This window comes from Pteronotus mesoamericanus, unplaced genomic scaffold, assembly GCF_021234165.1.
Source record: "Pteronotus mesoamericanus isolate MK-2021 breed Mesoamerican mustached bat unplaced genomic scaffold, CSHL_Meso_final contig_74, whole genome shotgun sequence".
Lineage (NCBI taxonomy): Eukaryota > Metazoa > Chordata > Mammalia > Chiroptera > Mormoopidae > Pteronotus > Pteronotus mesoamericanus.
The window spans coordinates 17,357,715-17,383,161 of record NW_026555247.1 but is presented as its reverse complement, the minus strand read 5'-3'; the positions used below and the strand labels follow the sequence as shown (position 1 = coordinate 17,383,161).

General features: G+C 44.3%; 1 protein-coding gene across 6 annotated transcripts in view; it reads right to left on the bottom strand.

Moving 5' to 3' along the window:
* Nucleotides 1–25,447, bottom strand: part of FHOD3 (formin homology 2 domain containing 3) — a 427,145-nt gene that overhangs the window by 54,148 nt on the left and 347,550 nt on the right. For all 6 annotated transcript variants that reach the window (XM_054583546.1, XM_054583548.1, XM_054583549.1 and 3 more), the window contains 3 exons: nt 23,686–23,900; nt 7,271–7,555; nt 2,139–3,019 (listed from right to left, as the gene is read on the bottom strand). In XM_054583546.1, coding sequence (XP_054439521.1) covers nt 2,139–3,019; nt 7,271–7,555; nt 23,686–23,900 — 1,381 coding nt within the window. The remainder of the gene's footprint in view (nt 1–2,138; nt 3,020–7,270; nt 7,556–23,685; nt 23,901–25,447) is intronic.

Here is a 25,447-nt window from a genome sequence, read left to right as displayed (position 1 = left end):
TCCTCTTAGGATCTCACTTTATAAAAACTATGCAAACATTTGTCCTTTATCTAGGCAATAAAGTCTCTTAGAAGGTCGCCACCTACTTCAAGTAAGAATGAAACTTTGGGCTCCTGAGAAGTCACCAACCAGACTTAACACTGACCACAGTGGGTCCGAGAGAAGGAGGGAGGTAGGGGAACTGTCCATTTTGGGTCTTCTCAAGGAAGCTTTTAATTTTACAATTTCCTTTGTAAAAATGAAGTCAGAAGTGCCTTCATTGCCAAACTGAGGCTCCCCTTTATTCCTCCTACATGGAGTCAAGGGCCAGCCTCTCCCCAGCAACCTTTGAGGGGGATGAGCAACCAGGGGAGGCCCAAAGGATGCAGCGGCCTGATGAGTCCGTGCTCAGAGGAGGAAGGAGCCGGGGACTAGATCTGTGGGTTGGAGAGTGGAATGAGTGAGGTTAAGTGCAGGGTAACTCCTGGCAACCAGAGACTGCTGTTTTAACACAGCCAGGCCAGTCTTCTCTAAATGCCAGGCCTGACTTTAAGAACTGAAGGGGACACAGAGGTGGCTCAGTCCTGGGAAAGTCAGGACAGAGAGGCACTGAGAGTGAGTGCTCAGCATCACTTTCCTAGGCATCATTTTCTAGAGAGGACAAAAGGGGTCTACTTTCAGCTGAAGGAGAGAGCTGATTTGGCATGATTTTCTGTATTGGATCCTAGAGGTTTGGATTTATAAACAGGAGAAAGCTTTAACTCTGACTTCAGGGGATTCCTGAGCCTGGAGATGATTTCGATTCACATCCTCCCTGAGACTGAGCAGAACTCGACACCATGGTAAAGACCAACTCAGTAAAAGCCAACTCGGGGAGAGCAGCAAGTATAGCTCCAAACCCCGACTTCCTCCAATCCCCAACAAGAGAGGTGTTAGCAGTAAGTCGACCAACTATAGCTCCTCCACCTGGCCTGTCAGCCAATCACAGAGGTGACATGCACTAACTCTGTCACTAGACTCCTCTTCTGGAGGGCACTCTTGCCCTGACAATGCTGCATATACTTTTTGATTCAGTAGGTGGCCGACCAGCAGGTCAGGAAGCCTGACTCAGGCAGCCTTATACTCACCCAAAACGAAGACAAATGGAGAAACATGGGGAGCTAAAATTCACTCATGAGAATACATACTTGAATGCTCACTCTAAATTATATTTTAAAAGTATTTTCTTATACTCCTAGATCCTGAGAAGAGAGGATAGCCTTAAACCTGTTTTAAAACTGTATCACACTCAGAATCACAAGTATTTTTTTTTTAAATAAAAGCAATTCTTTACGGTATATAAAGAAGACCTTATTGATGTAGCAAATCATTAGTCATAAAGTCTGTGACCCAGTACATTGCAGCTTCTTTATCAGTGTTCATTAACCACAACTTTACCTGTAATGCCCAATAACTTTATGAACACTGATTTCTATTTATGAAAGTGGACATGATACCTCTATTAAGAATACCACAGCAGCAAGGCCTACAGAATTCTCAAACATTCATGGAAAATAAGAAATCTCGATGGATGTGTAATATTTGTAGAATGCTAACTCTATGGCTATTTGGAAACATTTAGGTAGTTGCATCACACTATGTCAGCCAGGGATTATCCAAAGAAATGCCACTTGAATTACTGCCTTTGCAAAAACACTGCATGGTTACAGCTGAGGTTCAAACTACTACTGAGTAAGAGTAACTAAACCCACCTCTGGGATAAAGTCCACATGTTTGATAAATTCGCAGGTCTACTTTCCTCTAGCTGAGGGCAGCCTCTGCTGTTGGGCTATGCTAATATTCCTGGGTTAATCTTTTTGTCATTTCCTCTAGGTTATTTGGGTCTTTGAAAGATACTTAGCCTAATGATGTCAGGAAGCTGCTGTCTATTTTAGCTATGATGGTCCTGTATTCATTTAACTTAAATCTAGGATATAGCACAAACAGTAATTAATATATTAAAGGTCATATTTTTATACTAACTGCCTTTTTTTGAAAATCAAATAGCAGAAGCAACAAAGCAACATAAAGGGAATTTTATATACAACAGATCTCTCAGTCCTACTCAAGAGCAGAAAATAGCTCTGCAAATCAAAAAGCATACTGGATGCTAGCAGTACCTTTGAGACGGACAATTCCTTAGATTTAGACTCGAACAGGTGCTCCAGCCTCGAAGTGTCCACTTTAATAGGTTCCAGTTTTGACCATAGAAATTCTCTGCAGCGGCGGTTGTTCTTACACGGCCACTCGAAAGGCCGCACTTCATTCCAGAACAGACGGATCGTCTTCTTTTTCTTCGTGAATGCCGGCTGACCCCTGGGTACCTGGGGCCACCCTAAGCCCTGAGGAGCATTGAATACTGGAGGAGGAGCCAATAAATTACCGGGGACTGGAGGGGGAGGCACGCTGTCCAACAAGGGCGGAGGGGGCGGGGGCGGCAAACCCAGAAAGGTAGGTGGGGGCGGGGGAGGCGGTCCTGGGGCATCCCCGTGACCCAGGTCCACATCCAGGACGTCGATGTCATCCTCCTCCCCCAGGTCAGTGAAATCCATGTCTTGGATTCTGAGCTCTCTTGGATTGGCCATGAGCTGGTCCCAGATGTAGTCAGATTCCGTCTTGGACTGTGTGGATGCTTTCTCCGTGACCTTGTCACTGGGCTCGGTGTCCGAGGAGGTGGACCCTCTCCCTAGGTCCCCGCTGTTAAATTTCTCCGCAAAAGCTTTCACGCTGCCCCGATTGTCCAGGCAGCTAACGTCCACCCTCCTGACGCTCTCGTCCTGGGCCAGAGAGTTGGCCTGCAGCGTGGATATCCTGCTGGCCAGGCTGGCCACCGCCTCCGCCCCCTGCTCAGTCCCCGCGGGCTCGCCCTCGCCCTTCTCCTCCTCATCGGTGGGCTTTCTGTTATGGGCATACAGCATGTCCAGCATGAACCGTTTGTTGGTGAGGATGTCGCCGCACTGTTCATTTACACTGGCATCCTGGACACCCGCAGACCACAAACCTGAAAGCGAACAGGAAAAGAAAAATGAGAAAGTGGCAGGGGTCTCAATACCATGAGAAAAACAATTAGGTGACATGTGGGCTTTTCATGCAGAAACAAGACAATTGAAGGGGAAGGTGGCCAAGGCTGACAAAATGCCCTGACTAGGTGGCGATGGGGTGCTGCCTTCTAACTCCCAATGACCTACTCTGTCCCCAGTTATCATCCTTTCCTACTTTATTTTTATTACTATCTAACCTTCCACACAGTTTTCTTATTTACTTTATTGCTGTCTTTGCCTCATTACTGAAACAGTTATAATTACTTGCTAAACAGTCCTCTTCATTGGAATGTAAAGTCTACAAGGGGCAGGGATTTGGGTGTGTTTTGTTCACGCTTGCATCCCGAGCATCCAGCATGAATAAATAAATGCATGAACGAACAGTCAGGATCTTATTCCTCTGAGTTTGCTCCCTAAGGGCCAGCAGGACTGTGGGGTGGGTATTTTGGGATGTGAGTTCCATTAGATATGCAGGGTCTCCATGGATACTTGTGTTGGGAGGTGGCAGGAGACCTAGGCCATGGACGTGAGCATCAGGAGCTTTCATTCTACCAGAGGAGAAGAGCCTGATCAAACATGCTGTTCCCTCCCACAGGGCTCCGCCTTGATCTTAGGGGAAGCACGGAGAGGCACAAAAGCCCCCTTGTGATCTGCTTCTTCCAGTGTGGCTCTGTCCCCTGCGCTCTGCTTTAATAGAGGCCTAACCTCTCCAGGAGACCAAGACTAAAACAAGAAGCTGTTGAGCCCTCTTGTAGGTTCCACAAACAAAAACACTTAGGAGGTAACCATCATCAAAGAGACAGGAGGCGGTATTTGAGCACATGATGGAAAAATCTGGTTATCTGGAGTCCCTACAACTGGCCCTACGGTCCTGCAAATAGGGAGGCTGCTTTGGCACCAGGGGCCTGTGGTAGGTACAGTGGCCAAGTCTCTCTCAGCAGATTGCCTCACTCTCTCTCCACTTATTGGGAAATGTTGGCAATTTCTCATTTTGGCAACAGGAAAAACAGCATAATAGGGTAACATTTTCAATGCTGGTTTTCTCACTTACTCTCTTTATTCATTTAGGTCTTCTTATATTGTTACGCAGTGTGCTTATTTGTCCCTAGTTTTTTCCTTTGCTCTGAACTCTATCTGATATTAATAGGACTACTCCTGCTTTTCCTTATTAATGTTGACATGTTATCTCTTTCCCAACTTTAACTTTTCATCTGCCCATGTCATTATATTTGAAATGAGTTTTGTATGGCTGGCATAGATTTGGGTTGTGTTTTCATCCACTGTGCAGATCTCAGGCTTATTTTAATTTAAAGTAATTATTGATATGTTAGTGCTTAAGTCTGCCATTGTTTTTGTTTCATTTTTTTTCCTTTGCGTCAGTTCCTGTTTCTCCCTTCTTGGTCTCAGTAGCTGACTTGAACATTTTTTAGAATTTCAATTTGACTTGTAGTGTTTTGGAGTATGTTGCTTCATATACATTTCCTAGCAGTTGAGCAGTTGCTCTAGTTATTACGATATATACACTAATTCATTAGTTTACTGGTATTGATATTTTACTACTTTGAAGTATAGAAAACTTACTTGCATTTAAATCCCTTTACTTTCTCCGCTTTTTAAATATAACTGTCATATTTCCTCTACATATATTGAACACATCAAATATAATTTTTGCTTCTACCATCAAATATAATTTAATAAACTCACAAGAAAAAGAAGTCCTTTTTAATTTACCCCTATATTTACCCATTCAGTTGTTCCATTCTGAAATTTCAAGTCTCCTCCTGTCTTTTCTTTCTGTTCAGAGAACTTTCTTTATCCATTATTTAAGAATAGGTCTGCTAGTGAAAAATTCTCTTAGTTTTTATTAAACTGTATTTATTTCCCCATCATTCTTAAAGGTTACTTTTGCTGCATATGGAATTCATCGTTGGCGCACCCAGGTATTTGGAAGCTATGGGTTTGGATGGTGGGGGCACACAGCAGCAGGTGTTCCACTAGTGCTTGTCCAGGGAAGGGAATATATTAATAGCCAAAACGACTTTCTGTTGTTTTAGCAATGCTTTTCCCAATGTTTTGGCTAGGAGAGTAAGCTTTACTTGGTGCTTCATTGCCCTGTCATTGAAGTCTGAATGTCCCTAGGCAGTCTGTCTTCTTTCCGCCTTTCAGAGTCTTCCTATGCTTGGTTGTTCTGTTATGCCCAGTGTGCATAGTTATGCCCAGTATTATTTTAGTTGTAAGAGGGAGAACCTGGGAGCAATGGAGCTTCTCCATCTTAGCTAGATGCCTCTTCATCATTTATCCACCAATGGTTTTGTGAGCCCCTCCTATGCTCTGAACTTCCAGCTAAGAAGTGTGAACTCACAATGAACAAGACAGACATCCCCATCCTCACAAAGCTTACATTCAAGTGTAGACAAAGGACAGTTAAACAAGTAATTACAACAAAGTGTCATGAATGCTATGATAGTGCCTCTTTATACGACTTTGCATGGAACAGAACACATGAAACAAAGAAAAAGTAAAGTATACAACCCAGAATAAGTTGAATCTCTTTCTATCCTCACAAGTTCATTTTCAAATAATAGACACAATCATTAGAATATGATTGGAAATCACTTTGATTGACTTGGTGATTTAGTTGAGAACATTCTGAAAACTAAGACCTATGCTGAGAAATCTGTCCTGACCCCACAACTGCTGATGGTGTCCATAAGCACTGGGATTTTTGAGAACCAAAGAGCTACCACATATGCACATGGTCATATCACTTAAAAGCACCAGACTGAAGCAGAAAAGTCACTGTGAAGCCCTAGTTCCTGAGTGAATACACTTGGACACCACCAGTTTTTGTTAAAAAGTCAATGGTCCTTCACTGGGAGGAGAGTCTCCATTTTTGGAAAGTTGTCCTTATTTGGAAGAACATTGGACAATCTGATCCAAGAAAGTTCTGTTCCCTGGCTTATTTTTACTAAGCCAACTTGTTGATATGTTTTAGGCCTGCTAAACCTAGTCATGACAAATAATTCAGAAAGTTATTTATAAGGAGTAAACATTTTAAGGCCAAAATGATCAAGAAGACTTACCCAACATCTTGTACTATGACCATAATTACATTAAATGTGAATAAACAAGTAGAATGTGGGAGACTAACTGTAAGATGACTTTGAAGGAAATTAAGTAAGTATTAATTTAATATCCTTAGCACATACTTCTTCAACCAAACAGATACATGATTTTTCAATGCAATATTTCCTGAGATATAAACTAATAAATTCCTTCAGTCCTCTTTTTTAAACCGCATCACAGCGACTAGCACTGTAGAGAATAAAACCTAATATATTGTAACTTGTGAAAACTCAACAACTAACTATTTTAGACTAAGCCATTGATTGACAGGTCTCATGGGAGTAATTATGACTCCATTCATCCATTCAATTTTCATTCACTCATCTTCAGAGACAATGCATTCTTAACCTGTGAACTATCGAGGCAAACATGGGCTTCCTCTCCAAGTCCCTACTGGGGACTAACATTTCATTTAATCCCTAATCATAAAGTCACCATTACATAGGAGAACTGAATATCATATATAGTGCTAAAAAGATATAATTCCATAAGGAAGAGCATGTACTTTATACCAAAGAAAAACGTGGCCCTGAGTATATTGTAGAAAATTATTTGAACTATGTCTATTCCAGTAGAGCACATCAAATGGACCTCAGCACACTGTAAACTGCCACTTTTTGCAAGTCCTCATTTGATTCTTTTTAAACAAATATGCACTGGTCTGAAATGTTCAGTCACACTTCAATTAAAAAAACTCTTTCAAATGAGTAGATAACAAGAGGACATGTCTGTAAACTTAAATCAGAAAGAAGCTACACTTTCTATAAACAATTAGGAGGAAAGAGGCATTTGGGGCTGATGCCTCAGGAAATATCCCCTGTTGCCCTCAATATCGGGCCCTTTCCCACCTACAGAAATGATAATGTAACAGCATGGCGGAGGGTGTGGGGACCACCCCCGCCCCCTGCCCCGCTGGAAGCTGCTGGCTGTCTGGTTGACAGTGTGGTCACATTCCTCACTTCCAGACTCTGGGCGACACAGCCCAGTGAGTGAGCTGAGCCAGCAGGTCACCTCAGAGGCCAGCACACCATGCCCCCTGTCCCAGGGGTCCCCTGGAATGTTAATGGAGAAGGGGGCTTTATTACCAGTTCCCCTGTCCCTGGAGAGCTTGTCCTCCTTCTCCTCCCTCTCTAAGGTGCTGCTGGAGGAAGAGATGCTGGAGGCAGAGCAGTTGTCCCTCTCGTTCACCTCCTCGTTCCGCCTCTCTTTCTCACTGAGGGAGGCTCGCTCTTCTGGCTCCTGCTCCACTTCACTCTCTGTCCCTACGTGGGCAGGGGCTACTTCTTGGTTGGTATCATCGGCCACCTGTCCCACCTCTGCCTCTGGTTCCGGTTCTGCACCTGGTTCGGCCACAGGATCCCCAGTGCTGGCTGGTGGAGAAAACAATGGAGATACAATCACAACAGGAATTTCTTGGAAGTGTCAAGTGAGGTGTGAGGATGGTCATGAGGGTGATTTCTTTGTGCTTTGTGTGGCAGCCAGAATTCTACAGATGGTCTCTAAGACTCCTGTCCCTGTCGATTCAATCAAAGGCAGGTCAAAGCACTACTAGGAAGGGGTTGTGCCGCTGACATTCAGGTCTCAAGTCTCTTGACCTTAATACATGGAGCTTATCTAGGTGGGCCTGCTCCCGTCCCAGGAGCCTTTTGAAAGCAGGATGTTTTCTGATTCGTGGCGGAAAAGGAAGTCAGAGAGGTTAGAAGTAGGGGGAGGATTTGACACGACTCTCTGGCTTTAAAGATGGAGGGAACTGTGTGATGATGAACGAACTCAAGCTGAGAGTGACTCTGGCCGACAGAAAACAGGACCAGGGACCCTGGTTTTACAAGCACAAGAAAGTGAATTCGGCCAACAACCCGAATGAACCTGGAGGTGGAATCTTCCCAGGGCCTCCCCATAAGAGCGCAGCCAACACAACGCTGATCATGGCCTTGGGATGCTCACGGCCAAGAACACAGCTGAGTCATGCTGGACTTCTGAGGTAATACATGGGTGCCATTCTGAATTGCTATTTTTGTGCTAATTTGTTATGCAGCAATAGAAAACTGATACATGGTCCTTCTGTCTCTTCAAGGAAAAGGGGGAAAAAATCCAAGGTAATCAAGTTAGTAAGCAAGTAGCAGTCTGATGCTTTATTAGTGGCTACACCAGGGAGGCCTGTCACCCTTCACTTGAATGTTTGCTTATAACGTAAATTGGTCCATCATTTTGAAAACTATGTAGAAGAATCCCTTGTGGGCACACAACTAAAACCTAAAGACTGGACACCTGACGCTGGCACCAAGATAAAACGCTTTTGCTCCTATGTGTGTCATCCTCTAGGGAGCGGGGTATGGCACGGTGTGGCTTTCTTTGCATGTTTTTGCTGAGCAAAATTCTCAGCTGTAAGCTGTGGATAAGTAGCTGAAAGATTGAGAATACAAAAAAATTATGAGCCACTGCCACATATAAAGGCCAGAAGAGTTGAAGACGGGTCACCTCTGAGGGTCCTTGACCAATGTGGGCGAAACCACATTGCTGGAATCCTGGCAGTGCGCTCCAAGGGTTCTCAGTGTACACAGGTTCAGACAGGATCTGCATGTGGCGGGAACTGTGACGGACCTGCCCAGACCCCACAAAAACAAGCAGACCAGGGAGCTCTCTCTCTTTGGGGGTCTTCTGCCAGCTCAGGCAAGCAGGGATGGCTGGCCATGGGGTGTGCACAGCACACCCCCCGTAGGCCAGGCAGTGGCATTACTGTGGGAGAGGGAAGCTCAGCCTTCACTGGGCAGGGGGCCTCGCTGCCCTCTGCATCGCAGCAAGAAGTCATACTGCCAGGACTTGCTTGGCCCAGCACCCTCGCTCCTTGTCCACTTTCAGGCTGCCTACTCCTGAGAATGTGTCAGGGAATTTGGGAGGGAGGTGGGCAGTGGTAAGGGTGGAGATGCCAGCTTCTCCTGGTCCTGAGTTACTTCCAAACACTGCACAGGAAAAAAACTCCTTGGTGGGACTCCTCCCTCGAGTGCCCTTCTGGTAACAAAACAAAACAAAACAAAACAAAACAAAACAAAAATGCTGCAGAGGATGGAGGGTCTCTCCCTTCTGCCTGCCTGTGGCTTGATGACTTGTCGTCATACATCTTCTGCTGGGGACTCTAGCCTAACACAGTAGTCTGCTTTCCCGGGAGACTTGAGGGAGGCCTGGCACAGCAAAGTCCCCTGCTGTCTAGGGGCTGTCCTTGCTGGGTATCTCCTAGAGGGACGGTTATAGGACCCGGCGATACGATGGCAAAGTTTCCGGGCAGACACACATTGGCTGGAAGCAGCAGGAGAAAACCATAGGGCATGACTGTGAACGTGAACAGGCACTTTTCCTTAAAAGCAAAAACTGGGCTGGTACAGGGAAAGAGAGAACATGCCTTTAAGAAACATTCCATTTGGTGTTGAAGGAACTTTTATGGTAATTTCTTTTTCATCTGATAATAGAGTATTTAGCAAAGAAATACAAAACCCTCTCCATTTCACAAGCATAACAAAAGCATAGTTTTAGCAATAGCTGCACCATCATTTGGTTGACAGAAAGCATCTTCTCTTGCACACATTAACTTCAGAATAGCCACATCAAAACAAAAATGTGTTCCCAACAGCCTAGCATGTGGCGTGCACTGGAGTTTTAACTGGTGAGCATATGGTGCAAGCTGGCGAGGTTGCCTCTGTGTGGCTTTATCACCAACAGGGAGATGGGAGCAGTTGGTTGCCATAAGTCTGTGTCTACTCACAATCCCCGGGAGACAGGGCAGACAAAGTAGGAAGGATCCAGGATTTGATGGTTGTTTGACTCTAGCCTACACGCACCCCACTGTCTTGTTTCCTTCCACTTAAGCAGGGACTCTGCCCTCTGGTTAGACAGCCCCTGGCTGCCTGGATAGCTGTGGTAATGGACATACAAGCTCTAGAAAGCCACACAGTCCTGGGAATAAACACTGCAGTTGCATCCTCCACGTTAGAGCCTATGTTTATGTGTGTGATCCGACCACTGGAGTGGTTTCTCTTTTTTTGTTACTACTGGGGAGGTAGTCATCTCCAAAACTGACCGGAACACAGACTCAGTATCCACAAGGTCTGACGGCAAATCTGTGGTATGTGAGGTTGTCCTAATGATGAAAAAATTAAATAATACTCACACATGTTCAAGGCAAGTAAAACCACCAAGGACGGAGAAAGTGGAGGCAGAGAGGAAACACATAGCTGCCCATTCCCAACAATCTCTGTGCTATTAATATATATACCAGGCAACACCTGCGTCATCGACATAACACATACCCCTGCTTTCAGAGGGCTCACACTTGGCTAGGGACACCGGACATAAAAACATATCACAGGTCACAGTGGTATGTGGCCAGGCACCCAAGGGAGGGCACTGGGTAACAATTGACAGAGTCCCTGGAAGGAGCAGCCAGGATCCACAGCGGAACCCCTCTGGAGCTGTATCGAACAAACACAGGAACAAGGGCAGGAGGTCCCTGAGGGCCAAGACCACAGTGTCCTCACATCCAAGAGCCCCCAGCAAGGCCTGGGGCCCGCCATCTGCTCTCAGAGTTCCCCCTGATACTCAGGGAGCCCTGCAAGGACACACTAAATTCCAGGACCCTTCTGTTCCCCCTCCCCATTACCTTTCACCAGGAACTCCCTCGTCAACACCCCCTTTCACACATACACACAACCATTTCTTTTGAGTCACTGCCCCAAGTCCCTCTGGGCAGACACAGAGATAAGTGTCACCTATACTCCTCAAGTCCCCAGGAAATAGGAGGAACTATGCTAGTCTGCAGGAAAAGTCCTCAGGAGAACTAAGGTATCTGCCAACACCGTGGCAGGGGAGGGAACTTCTCACAACTTCCCACTGTTGCTAGTCCCAGTATTCATGAGTCTTTCTCTGGCCCAGCAACAGTGTTGGTGGAGAGAGAGACAGTGACAAGCAAGACAGACCTGGCTCTTGTCATCACAGAAGTTACAGAGCAACAAAGAGATCCTACCCTCCCTGCCATGGCCTCTGAATGGCAAAAGTGGGCCAACCCCACTGCCAATGGACACGGGGGAAGTCCCGCCCTCAGCTCCCACTAGACACAATTAAAAATATTTATAAATGTTATAGCTGTTCTAAGAGCAAAAGCATGGTGCCCTGGCAGGTATGGAAAGGGTCTTTGGCAACGCCTGGGAAGGAATATATGTTTCTGTGATCAAACGACATTGAAGCAGAGTCTTTAAAAATGAAAAGGAGGGGGAAAGTGGATCTAAGAACATTCTGGCACAGGGAAGAGCATGTGCAGAGACTTGAGCACAGGGTGTGCTGGGGGAATGAAAGATATCCAGTGTCGGAGGCCAGGGCACGGGCCTTGTAAGGCAAGATAAGGCCTTGGAACTTTACTCAAGGGCAGTGATGGCTGCTTCAGCTAGAGACAGACCATGTTTCATTTCATCTGATAGGACCCCCTGGATATATCTGCATCACAGTCCAACTATACTTTCTTCCCTCTGGGACAGCTGAGGTATGCCTGTAGCTACTAGTCTGTGTGGAGCAAACAGCAGGAGTCAAACCCTGCAGACAAGGAGAGGGAGGGGGAGGAGCTGAGGGCCAATCAGTGGGGATCAAGAGCAGAATGAATAAACAGCACCACTGGAAGGACACGTGGGCAAGTGATTGAGATTCTGGGCAGTGCGAAGAAGCTTTCCACCCTGGAGTCCCCCTGGGCGTGGGGCTGTGTTAACACTCGAGGGAGCAGGGGCTGCTGCAGGGCTGCTGGCTCCCTTTGTGGCACTGCACACAAGCTGTCTACCAAATCCTCACTGCCTGTCGGGAGGTCCTCTTATTACCCTGAGAAAGCTGAGGCCACAAGGAAATACGGAAGGCTCAGGCCAAGGGGCCGGCAGGAAGGGAGGGGCGAGGCACCCACACCAAAGCACACACCGGCAAGGCTCCCGCAGCCCTGTCTTCGAGTCAGGCTCAGCAGTGACTGTGATAAACCAAACCCGCAAGTCGGGGGCTGCTAGGCTCCCCGCACTTGTCCACACCCGCCCTTCTGACGGTGGAAGACAGGTCTGACAGCATCTCTGGGGCTGGGCAAAGGAAGGGGGAGAGCTATGAGCATTTGGGCCAGGGGCCCAGGCGGCCCTTCTCCTCAAGGGGGTGGGAGGGGAGTAAGTTTGGAAACAAAAGGAGGACATGGCAAGAAGTGACTGGCAACATAATATGTGTCCAAACCTGGGATCTGTCTTTCTGGACCACATCCTGAGAGAGCAGACTGATGGGATGGTGGCATTGCCAGAAAGCACTTAGCAAAGATCAGAAAAATGCATTTGGCCAGAACCTGCACTGACCTGATTCAGAGGACTTTAAATTAAATTTTAAGGTCAAAGTGGGTGGGGGCGGGGCAGGGAGTATGAAGAAGGAGAAAGAAATCAAAATTAAACTGCATAAATGGATACTCTAACAGCTAATTTATGTAACGTGGAAGAAATAATACAAAGGAAGACGTTCATGGTATATTCAGAAGGAAGTACCAAGGAACCTGGTTGCTGCCATTGTGCAGCAAGGACCCACGACCTGAACATGGTCTCTGACAGGAGTTCTTGATCCGAAGGAAACAGCCATTACAGGAGAGAGAGGGTAGGAGCCAGGATGGGAACACCAATACGAGAGCCACAGGGAAAGAGCTGTTGTTGAGAGGACACGAGAAGGTGCCCAGTTAGGTGACCAGTACTTCCCTCATGCAGCTCACACACGAGGGAGAGATGGGAGGACAGAGCAGGCCTTGAGGATTTCAGCAGCTCAGCCCCTGTCCCAGGTCAGCCAGGACACACACTGACTCATTCTGGCTTGTTCTCTCCGTCCCTCCAAAACCCAGTACCCATCCCACATCTAGCCCTGAAAAATCTCACTAGACATCAGGCTCAGCTTGGCCTTGATGTGAAGTAAAAATGAAAGTGACTACCTTTTGAGTACCATCTATACACCAGGGCAGTTCTAGATACCATGCACACATCACTTATTTACCTCACACCAACAATATGCAGGTTAGTGTCCCATATGAGAAATGAGGAAACAAGTTCAGAGAAGTTAAGAAATTGGTCCAGGGCTACACAGGGGGATGGGTACTCTCAGTCTGCTCTGTTCTGTAGCCTGGGAGGCTGGCCTCTACGGAGAACATCTACATTTGCTGGCGCCTGGGAGGGACCAACAAAAGCGGGCAGAAGGAGAGCCTGGAGTATTTATGCCCCTGCTCTCTGCAGATGGGGTCGCAATATGGCAGAAGTTCTCAGGCCACTGTTTCTGTCTCATGGGCTCCTTCCCAAGGCTACAAAGACCTTATCAAGTCCCAGCCACACTCCAAGTTCCTCCAGGCCTGGAGGTGGGCACTGTTGACATTTTCCCACTGATGCTTGTTTCTGAAGACTTCTCCACCCTCTGAGCATGCGCCACCTCCTTCCAAAGGACTCACTGACAAGCAGAGCAAATGCTAGCAGGGCTGGGATTTGAACTTTAAATGGCCTGACTGGAAAGCTTGGGCTGTGAATCATGATGTTCCTGTGTGGTGAGTGACTTAAGCCTTAAAGGAGAAGTATGCTATAATCATTTCTTTAGAAAAAGAAAGTACAGTGGGCACGAATGTTCCAATTCTGCTTTCACCAATGTCCCTGACAGCTGAGTTCAGAGTGTCCAATTGGAATCTCTTGTCATGCAATTTTTCTTTGAAGAGATAAATTGCTGGTAGAAAGATCTGAGTTTAATAAGTCTTTGGGTGGCTTCAATTGATTTCAGTCTGCAATGGTGTTTCGATGACTTTGCCAGGACTTGGCTTTCTGGCAGGTCTTATGAAACCAAGGGCTGGGCCAGCCAGTTCTATAATAGTTGCTCCAAACTGTGTAGATTCCAGGGACCTCCCCAGTTCCTAGCTAATAACTAACACTATCGGCTTTAAACTGTGGTTGAGTCACATAAATGTGAAAAAGGTCCCAAGAGAAAAAGCTCAGAACTTTGAAAGTTCTTTAGCCTTTGCTTTTGGTATTGGGCCAGTTCTTTCTAAGCTCTTCACTCAGAATCACTCTACAGCAGGGTTTCTTAGCCTTGATACTATGGATGTTTGAGGTTGGATAATTCTTTGTTGTGGGGGGATATCCTGTGAACTATAGGCCAGTTAGCAGCATTCCTTGGCTTCTACCCACTAGAGGTCAATAGTGCTTCCCCCTCAACTGTGACAACCAAAAATATCTCTGGAACGCCACATGTCCCCTGGGGGAAAAATCACTCCTGGTTGAGAATCACTGCTCAAGCTTTACCAGAGAAGTACTTTATCACCTGGAAAACACTGATTTCATCAGTCCAATGAACTCGTATGCCTTCAAAATTAAGCCCAGCTTTGTCCTCAAAGTTCAGAGCTAGATTTTCTAAACCATTCCAGCCAAAGCCACCTCTTAAGATAAAAAGCATACATGGTCAAAATTACCTTCAGAGGTCTTTTTGGAAGATGCCACTTTATAAATCCCATACCTACCTTCCTAGTTCCACCAATCCAGGTTTTCATCTGGCCTTAGTGGAATGCTGTAAGAAATACTGATCTCATCATCATGGGCCGTATTATCTCCAAATACATACACTTAAACTCTAAAACCACTTTTGATACAGCAAGTCATTCATACTACAAGAGGCACATGAGAATCAGGAATGGCTCAAGGGGAAAAAAAAAAACCCAAATCTGTGGCCCTCATGCCATGCTCACATGGGGACACACAACTGAGTTGGATGTTGGGCAGGATTATAAACACTGTTAAGTTGTAATTTCCACTCTTGGGTTATGCTTCTGATTAAGTTCACTTGATTAAACATATATATGATACAACTCCACTGTAGTATCACACAGGACAAAAAAGAATACAGTTTAGGCCCATTTGTTCTAATATTGGTAACCATATAGATTCTATTTCACACTATAAACAGAACTAAGAGCAATTTAAGATTACATATCGCTTATTGCTCTATCATTCTCTTAGACTTGAATGGTATGCATAATTTCAAACATCAACTCCTAGTTATGAAGACTTTCTTGGAACTTGTTTAAGTTTCTCTTCTAATGTCAGATAGGTCTTACCTGGGTTCAAACAGCATCAAACAGGATCAACTCTAATATTTGTTTGTCCTTCCATGCCCAGGAGTGCTGGTGGAGCTCCTGGGTTAACTACCTGCCCATTTTCTCCTAGGGGCAGATAGGAAGACAAACCTATCCTCGAACATGAAGACATTGTCTAATTTCAATCTGACAATGCATATCAACAGCACCTCTAGCCCTTATCAAGTCCCAGACAGAAATATCAGTGACATCGAAACAAAGACTGCTATTTTGGAAGGGAGACGCTAGCACTTAAATGGAGAGTCCTAAATAATAACAGCTGGCAAATAAATTGATTGAACTTAAGGGTTTTTTTTTGGTTTTTGTTTTTGCTAATTCATTTTTTCAAGCTGAACAAGATAGAGTTATTCTTAACTAGATATTCTAATGTGATTGTTAGCAACTTCATTCATTCCATAAATATTTATATAGACCTCTCATGGGCAAGGCACTATGTGAAGCACAAAGAAGTCAGATGTGAAAAAATGTCTTCCTTAAAATATTTTTCAAGCTAAAATGTCTCTTAAGTCATAGCCAATAGATATTCTAATATCAAAACAACCAATACCTAAGGAAAATATTAGCTCTTTTTACCAATGCCTAAGCAGAACCAGCTAGCCTGAGATTGGGGTACAACTCGAAAGTCCACTTTTAAATTCTCATCCCAAAAGGTTGAGCTTTTCTCACTTAAGTCTAGTCACTAATGGATGTGGCTTTCCACCGAATCAATGATTCAGTTTATTTGTGCTTGTTAACAAATTCATTCACAAAGAAATGGAGAAAAATTCAGTTAAAACATGGGGTATTTGAAAAGACAGTTGAATAAATGTCTTAATCATAACTTTAAGAATCATTCTCTGAATTTTCTCTTTTAGAGTTCGATCTCAGAAAGAAATAGCCCTCACATATTTTGACACCTCTTCGTAAAAGTTTCCTCTTTACAGGAGGCCACCATCATTTCTTCAGTTTTCACAGAGTGGCCCTTATAGTCAAAGATGTGTCCTCTATCATGGCCTGTGTAATAAATATCTGGGTACCGCGGTCTCTGTATATTAACGTGCCTGCTTTTTTCATGCTGTTTATTCATTCATGAACTCATAAGACACTTACTAAATGCCTATTCTGCCCCAAGCATTGCGTGATAACTAAGGTGAGTGCAGGCATGGGCCCTTCTGTGAGGAACACACCGAGGAGGAGGAAACAGTTGCAGTGAGATAAACCTGTATCTCAGGTACACACAGCTGAAGGGAAACACAGGAAAGGAAACACAGGTTTTAGAGAAGAGAAGATGCTTCAACTAGATAAATAAAAGTCCAGTGGGCCCCCAGGGGAAGAGGGCAGTCAGGCGCCGAGGCATACCTGAGAGAACATGGCACCTCTCGGGTATTGAGAGTGGTTAGGTGCTCACGGAACAAAACATGCGGGGATGGTTGTGGCGGTGACAGACTGGTTGTAGGGACTAGAGATCCAAGAGTCTTGAGTGTCATGTTGTCTTAATTTTATGTTGTAGACAGTGGAGAGCTACAAGAAGATTTTAAGGACAAGGTATAGGTGGTGACTTTCTTGGTTCGGTTGCTATGAAGAATCTGGAAAATGTAAGAGCTATTAGAACCAGATCAATGATGGCTAAGACTGGGACTAAGGCACTGGTGATAGAAAGACAGGGAAGAGGGCTGATTTGAGAGGAAGGAGCATATGAACACTTGGAGACTGGCTGGATGTAGGGAAGAACATTGAGGGAAGAGTCAAAAATTATATGTATGCTTCCAGCTTAAATGGCTAGGCCAAGAAAGATGATCTTAACCAGATGAGGATTAGAAGATACAAGCAGGTTTGAGGGTAGAAGTTCTATGGGTGAGAGATGGGTGACATCTCCCATCTGAATGTCTGGCACATATTTAGTCTGAAGTATCTGAGAAGCATTCAGAGGGTGATATCTAAAAAGGTTGGATACATATGCCCTGAGCTCAAGAAAACCAAGGCTGGTTTTTAGCCCAATGTAGGTAGTTAAGAATCACAGGTAGGCATGCAAAGGCACAGCCGGAGGGTGTGGAATGAAGAGAGAGGGTTTCTGGAGAAGAAACCTGGAAAAAAACCTTAGGGAGCAGGCAGAAAAATAAGATTGAAACAAAATGATGGAAAATATTGAGGGAAAAATGATGAGAAAATAATGATGAAAAAATGTAGAAGAAATGAAAGCCAAATAACACATTGAGTCTGGAGATCATCTAGAGGGATTCACAGGGATCCAAAGATGCTGGATCTAGAAAGTCAACAAAAATCTACCGAAACTTCTCGATGTATATAGTCAAGGCAGCTTTCTCAGAGGACATTCCAGCATCAGAGAACTCCAAAAATGCATGCCACGTTCAGAGGAAGATAAAATGCATTCCAGGGTCACTGAACTCAGGGATTCTCTTTAAAAAGCATACTTTTAGGGACTGGAAAGCCAATGCATGAGTGCCTTGTCCTACACTGAAGGCATGTATCATCTTGTACAAATAACTTAGGGGGGTTGGTGAGGGAAAGGCAGGGATGTTAGAGGGAAAAGAGGAGTGGTAGAGATGGCAGAGGGGTGATCAAGGTCCTGAACACAGATAAGGATATTAGAAGGAGCCAGAAAGCTGCTGCAGCTGTTGTTATTGTTATTATTATTATTTCTGCTACTTCCCAGTTTCAGTCATTGACTCTGGGAATTCAAACCACGACATTGATTGAAGAATGCTCATTGTCCATACCTGTGGAAGCCCTCTCACTGAACCTGGAAGCATTTGCCCAAGGCTCGTACCCGGAATGAAAGGGACTGATGTCTTTCTAGATTCCCTTTCACTCACCCCCAGTGCCTGCTTCAGACTGGGTCTTGCTGCTCCTGATCATCTTCTGCTATGTCAAGAACAAACAAATCACTGTCTAAAACCTAATTTTTTTTTTTTACATTAAACAGATTTTAGGATGTAATATTGACTGTAAAGGCTGGGTCAAAACCATTATAATCCAATGTTTGGAAAGCATTCTCCAAGGGTCTCATGTGTTCTGGAGTCTTGCAAGCAGAAGCACCGAGAGCCTTTGTTCTGGAGTATCTACAGATACATACAAATCGCCTTGGAAGACAGAGACAGTGTCTCTTTCTAGAGCAAATAACTGGATGTCTCACTGTCCACTGTGTTAAAAATAATGCTTTCTCTGGGACAAAGGAAAGACATGCTAACTGCCTACTATAAAAGATTTGGTATCCCTACGCTCAGGGTTTCTCCGTGTGTGCATTCAGGTAGCACTTGGGCCTATTCACATCACCTAGTGGGAACTGGGTCTTGGAGAAATGGCACAAATGCTGATACTCTGGCTACTACTATTGTTACAAATAATGAAGTCCTTTGTTTCTGAACCAGAAGTTTCATGCCTTCTGCCAACATCCATGAAATTGTGGCAGGCTAACTTACTAGCTTACCAAGTATAGCAAAGCCTTAGAACCTTCACCGATTTTGATATCTAATTGCTATCTGTGAAGTTATCATGTTGATCCCATAATACCCTTCTTTAACAACTTTCCCAAAGCCATTATTTACCTTGTCTTTATTTAAGTGTACTTAAGTAAGGTCCATACTTTGTCTTCATCCAAAGGACTCAAGACTATTTAATGGTTTAAAATACAGTGCAAGAAAACACACTGCAGGCAAATGTTACTCTCTAGAGGAGGAAAAAGGGAAGGTTTTGCCTTCTTCCACTGTTAGAGGCAGCAAAATGGCAAATAAAAAAAATGATTTTCAAAATCTCCCCCCTGAAAAGAACAAAACAACTCTACAGCAGGTGTAGCAGGCAGGGCTTTGGCCTTGGGTAGAGTTCCCGAGAGATTTTGTTTAATTGACCAAGTGGCATCAAGGAGAAGCAGTTAGATGAGGTATGGGGAGGTGGAGCAAGCCCCAAGTCACAGAGCCACAAGGAATCTAGTTTCCTGCCAATTCATGAAATACGGGTTGGAGGTGTCCAAAAGTTTTATGCAAGGGAACCAGCATGCATTAGGCTGATGATTGATGATATTCTACTGCTACTGTGCCAGCTGGAAAAAGGATACCAGATGTTTCTGATTTCTGCCATGTGGATGAAGTAACCTAGTGTAGAGTCTACACCTGAAGGGGACTCAAAACATGTTACACAACAAAGGTGACAAAGATGCTCAATGACTGGTAATAACAACAGCCATAATGATAAATGATACATATATGAAAAATGATTATTCATTTAAACAAATTGACCATTTTGTGATATAACTATATATCTATATTTTAGTTCCAGGTGCGAGGATCAGGTGGCTAGGGGAATTGTCATATTTACCAGCACTCTAAATGCTGAATATCTAAAAGAAACTATTAGTGTATCATGTCAACAATTTCTCTAAATGCCTCCAGGTGAGTACTGGTGAGAGCACATGGCCATACAGGCTATGGTCCATATCTCCAGGCCAAATAATGAGATATTTGGAAATATCTAGGAATCCAATTATAAGTAGGGAAAAACATCACTGTTGAACATAATTTTCCCTGACACAAAATTAATATAGTGTGGTGAAATTTGCAAATGCATCTCTAAAGTATTATTTCTATGTGCAATTGGTGGGCAGGGTGAAAGAAGATATGCAGTTGTTCATTTGGAAAACAATACAATAATTAATAATAATTAAAAATAAAACTGATTTGCATATTCACAACTGTAAACCTACTTTCGCCCCACCCCATAAAGCACTAAACTAAAAATAAGAAAAATAATCCAGCCATTATATATGCTTTCGTGGTGTCACTAGTAGGTGAAAGATACGGAAAAACTCTTGATGGCAGCTTCCTTCTACCAGAAAAGGCCACCTGTCTCCATCTAGCCTTAGGAGGGACTCAGGTGTGTAAGACAAGGAGCAAGGAAGGAACACAGTTCTAGCCTCCAAGGAAGTAGCTCAACCCTGGGCCACCCCACAGAGACCACTGTCAATACCTAGTTTTGAGATGAGTGGTTTTCTCCACTTTGTTTCCATGAAATAGGTTTCCTAGATCTGGCACCCACTGGGATAGCAGGTTATTTTGCTATATTGATTTCACTTCTCAAGAGTCACACCAAAGAATTCTATGCCAAGGAGAACATTCTCTGGTTTGTAAGAACAATTTATTTGTTTCTAGCATCATCTGTGAGTTTCTTGAAATAAAAGGAAATAAACTTATCAGATAGATATTCAGATGTGTACCACCAGAGCTAAGTGAATAAAAGGAAAGGACAATGAAACAATGGGCAAAGAGATAGGCCCTTCCACATTTACCTAAATTTAGGGATGATTGTCTCTGTTAATCACAACACAATGCAAAGGAGAATGCATGTAAATACCCATTTGTCCTCACTTGGGCCTCCTAAGTTTTACGCAGAGAAAAAATATTCAGACCATCACCACTAAGGCTAGGCAGTGCTGGGACAAACATCTGCCATGAGCCACCAGAGGACCAGATGGAAAAATAATTCCAGCACACGCCGACTTGATGGTGGGGGTAGTGGCATAATTCATATAAAAGTTATAGCAGATTGAGCTGGGAAGGTTTTTGGCTCAAAGATCTCACTAGATGGCACACAGTGTTGTGGCTATTTTACCATTAGCCCTTCCCTCTTTTAAAATATTTTCCTAAGAGAAAAAGTAAAGAAGCTTTTGACGTTTTCATATCTTCTGCTGTTGAAACTCCTCCAGAAGCTGAGTAAGGAGATTTAACAAGAAAAGAACCCATAAAGTGACCTTGCATCCCAAGGTACTTAAAATTCAGTGACAACTGGATTTGGTTTTCCTTTTTCTGTAAATATAATTCTGAAATGTAGGCCCCGATTTTGCAGATACGGGGGAGAAGGTGTGGCATTGAGTGAACACCACCCCAAGTGCTGTGACACCATGACGCCCTGAGAGCGGCTGGGCTGGGAGCCAAAACGCTGGCTGTCCTCCCAGCAGGGAGCAGCAAGTTCTGATGCAAACCTTCCCGTCTCTTTGAGACTCTGTAGAAGACGGACACTAGCACCCCCCGCTTAATTAACTCCATGACGAGGTATTAAATAGTAGTATTGGGCGGGGGGCAGACCATGACAGAAACGTGAAGCGGATGATTATCATGCGATTCCACAAGGAGAAAGAATGAAAAAGCGAGTGAACCCCTGGCACATTTGGACGACATAATGCCAGGTGTTTGGTGCAGGACAAACATCTGGATGTGTGATTATATTTTTTATTCTTCCTCCAGATGTTGGGATATTGTAAATGTTAGGGCTAAGCAAAAAATTGGTTTGAACATTTGAAAATGGGACCTGGTAAAAAGAATAGGCTATTATTTGGATGCTAGCAGAATGTTTTAAATAGCAATAACAGACTAGGCTGAGGGACACCTTTCTGTCCTACCACCTTCGTATTTCTGTCGTAAGGGCGAAGATCCTCAATTCAGCAAAAAGCCTCAGCAGTTCTTTCTGAGACCACTTTCTAATAGCATTTCTTCTCACACACTTATAATTTCCTGTTGTATCATTCAGTTATGTACTAGGACAAGGATGTTAGACTAATTACTGGTCTCAATTGGCCTGGATGATAATTAGTTAACACGTGATGGACAGCTCTTCTAGATTCCACAAGAGCCACTGTTTTCTTTTTCAGAAAACAACAAGTATCAGACAATGCTATTGTACCAATTTGCAATCATGTCTAAGTTCAAGTTCTGTATTCTTTTTCCAGAGGCAGAGACCGCTCACTCAGTGTGTGATTTCAGGCAAACATTCGTTCAGTTTCTATTAATTCCTTCTTTGCAGAGGAAACTGACATTTGCTATTTATCTTTCTGAAAGCATACTGAAATAACTTTATTTTCTCCCAAGTACATACTGTATATACTCAAAATTAGTATGTTCTGCATTCTTATTGAAATTTAAAGTGTTCCTTTTAATTGGCTAGAACAGCCTCAGGTTTGACAGTAACTGGACAAAATGCTTGAGGAGCTCTCTTTTTGCCACAAACAGACATCAGGTAGATTAAAAAATTTGAGGACAAAGAATATTTATAGATACTGACAAGTCCCTCTCAGCTTGGGGCTACACTGTATTTCACAGCTGAGACAACCATTCAGTAAACTTCCGACATACAACAATTAGAATTAAAAGTCCCAATATTAATTCTGTACTAGTTTGCAGGAAAATATTTTTTATATTGCCTTTGGAAATACCACAATTTAGATAGAGCAGTGATATCAGGCAGGGTTTGTAAAGCACAAAGTTTTTACAGAAGAGTCTTTATTCCTGATTTTCAGAGTCTCAATATTTTAAGAGTGATATTATTCATCTATGACTAAGCCATCTACCTGGGACAATCTTCTATGGCTGGGGCACCAAGGGAAACTGGATGTGACAGAGAGCTATGGTGCAGCCAGCCTGCTCCTGCAGAATGAGCTCTGAGGCTTGGAGAGCCAGCAAAGAATTGGACAGACAATTTTGTTCTGTTACATCCAGTTCTGCTGAGGTCATGGAGTCCTGCCTTGTTGAAATTAAACTTTATGCCATATTTAGTCAGCCCTCCTAGAGTTAAAAGTTTAGTGTCTCTTCAGTTGGCTAAGTCTATGTCAGGCTGCCAGCCATAACGCTCGATGAAACCCAACAGTGCTAGCTGCACAGTCAACACACACTGTGGAGTCGCTTGTGCCCAAGAACCATCCCCTCTGTTAATGTCAAAGAAAACGGACCCGCTATTCTCAGAGCAGCCAGGGAAACAGCTGATCCTCCAAGGCTGCAGTGTACAACATCCTTGTTTTTCCCCCAAATAAAGCTAACGCGACAGGGAATTTTTCCAGGGAGAGCCTGTCTGTCTGCACACAAGCACCTCCACCCATACCACGTGCCAGTAATCTTCACTATTCAATTTTTTCTTCTTCTTCAACATTTAACTCCTATTTGCACCAAGTCCACATTTTTTCTTTGATTAATTTTATTCTCCATCGGGTTCATTTAAACCAGACCAATAATTCCTAGGGTAAGAACATTTCAAAGTGGCCACTTTGTGGGGCAGATCCAATAAGTAAATAATATCCAAATTATAGAGAACTAAGTTAAAACCCTGTGATTTAGGATTAGATGTCAAAGTGAATCTTATTTTTGGTATTCTTTTTCAATGACCATACACTGACAATCCTTCCAAGTAATTTTGCTTTAATATTTTATTTGTGGCAACTCGGGTTGCAGTCAGCCCCTAAGCTTATGCTTAGTTGACCGACAGTATTAGTTTGAACGAAAGAATGGTTATAACTGGCCAGACAAAGCCTGTCTGGTGTTAATGAGCCCATCAGTGTCCCTCTCCTGTCCCAGCACTCACCTTGGGGATGCTGAGGTGTTCCCGGGGAGGAGGATGCTCCCGTGAGAGCCTCTTGTGAGTCTAGAGATGAAGGGCCTGGACTTAGAGGGGCGGGGGAGGCAGGGGCTGCTGGTGAGGTCAGGTCCAAGGAGAGGTCAGCTCTGCTGCCGCTCGCGCTCCGGCTTCTCAGTTCCTTCTCATGCGCCTCAGCTGCCAACTGCTCCAAGTATTTGTATCTGAAAGTTAAATTCCAAAGGGTTTCCGTAAAAAGAAAGAGGAGCTCGTGGCTGATGCTTGTTTATGGACGAAACACCTGCAGAGTGAGCTGCTTTCCTGATGCGCAGAGCACAGCGCAGGACTGGCTGGAGGGCCCGGTTGCCAGAAACACCCAGCAAAGCCAAGATGCTAATGATTAAAAATCCTGCATCATGCATAACCAAACAAATTGGGGGGAATGGCCACATCCCACAGTCTCCAGATACTGGATCACTGCTTCAGAATCCTAGTTTGCTCTTTTAGGAAACATGTGCACAAATAAGCAAAATGACAATAAGGACCATCAAAAAGGCCCAACAGTGACAGCTGAAAAACACACGCCCTCGGAGCTCACAGCTGTGAAATGGGAAGGTGCCCTTCTGTGGCAGAGAGAAACAGTGCCTCCCAAATACCAAAAGGGGGTGTTGGACAAAGGCCTCCCTGAATTTCTGAACCTGCCTCAGTGCTAACAGCAATGTGAGTGGAATTCACTTTGTTCTCCCGGTGTCGACCATGGAAACTTTTTTATATACTAAAATATTTCTGAGTCGGACTCAGACATCCAATAGCTTGGACCTGACGTCACATATAGTTTATTCATCAAAGTCAGTTTAAAAGAACAAAGATACATCTGTTTTGCATTTCAGGCAGGCAGAACCCACTAACTGTTTATTAAGACCAGCTACCAATCATATTCCTCGTGGTGCGCTTTATAGATCAGACCAAAATAACTTTGAAATATGTGCCTCTTCCAGATGTCTGCTAATTTTACCCACCATTATTTGTTCAGGAATAAATTTATGAACCCAGCTGTAGCTGGGTTCTGACTATCTTACCCACCACTAACCTTTGAAACAGCTTATTCAAGACCCTGACTCATATCCATCCAGATTTACTGCTTCAGTTCCTCCCTGTGGGCAAGCTCTCAACCCAGCCCCAAACAGCCCCCATAGATAACCTGGATAAGAAAGGTGGGGCACCTATATAAAACCTGGATAAGAAAGGTGGAGCACCTATATAAAACCTTTAAAAATGCATTTAAAAAGCATGCATTTCTTCATTCGCCCTTCAGGGGGGCATGGCTCCCCCACATCTGTAATCATCAGCCCGTCTTCCTGCCAGTCCAACAGCAGCCTGCCCTCCAGGCCAGGCCCCGATGCTCGCCTCCCCGTGAGGCCGGCCTTGACCACCACAGCTGGAAGTGATCTTGGCCTTGCCTCTGAACTCATGTCGGATATGTAGTCCATTCAACTCAGATGGCATTTTACATTCACTGCCTGGCATATTTAGTCATCTTTTCACATGTGTGTGTCTGTTTCCAACAAGCAGATAATAGGATTTTTGAGAACAGGAAGATTACCCTCCTTTGTTCTTTCCCTTGGCACCTTGCACTTGAGTTGGCGCGAAACAAGCAGAGCGTGCGGTGGGAACCCTGCAGGGTGGCACCCTGCCTGCAGAGGTGCCCCTAAAGCACCGGATGCCAATGGGGCAAATGCACCCTATCTCACTTTCTTGGGGAGTGGGCTTA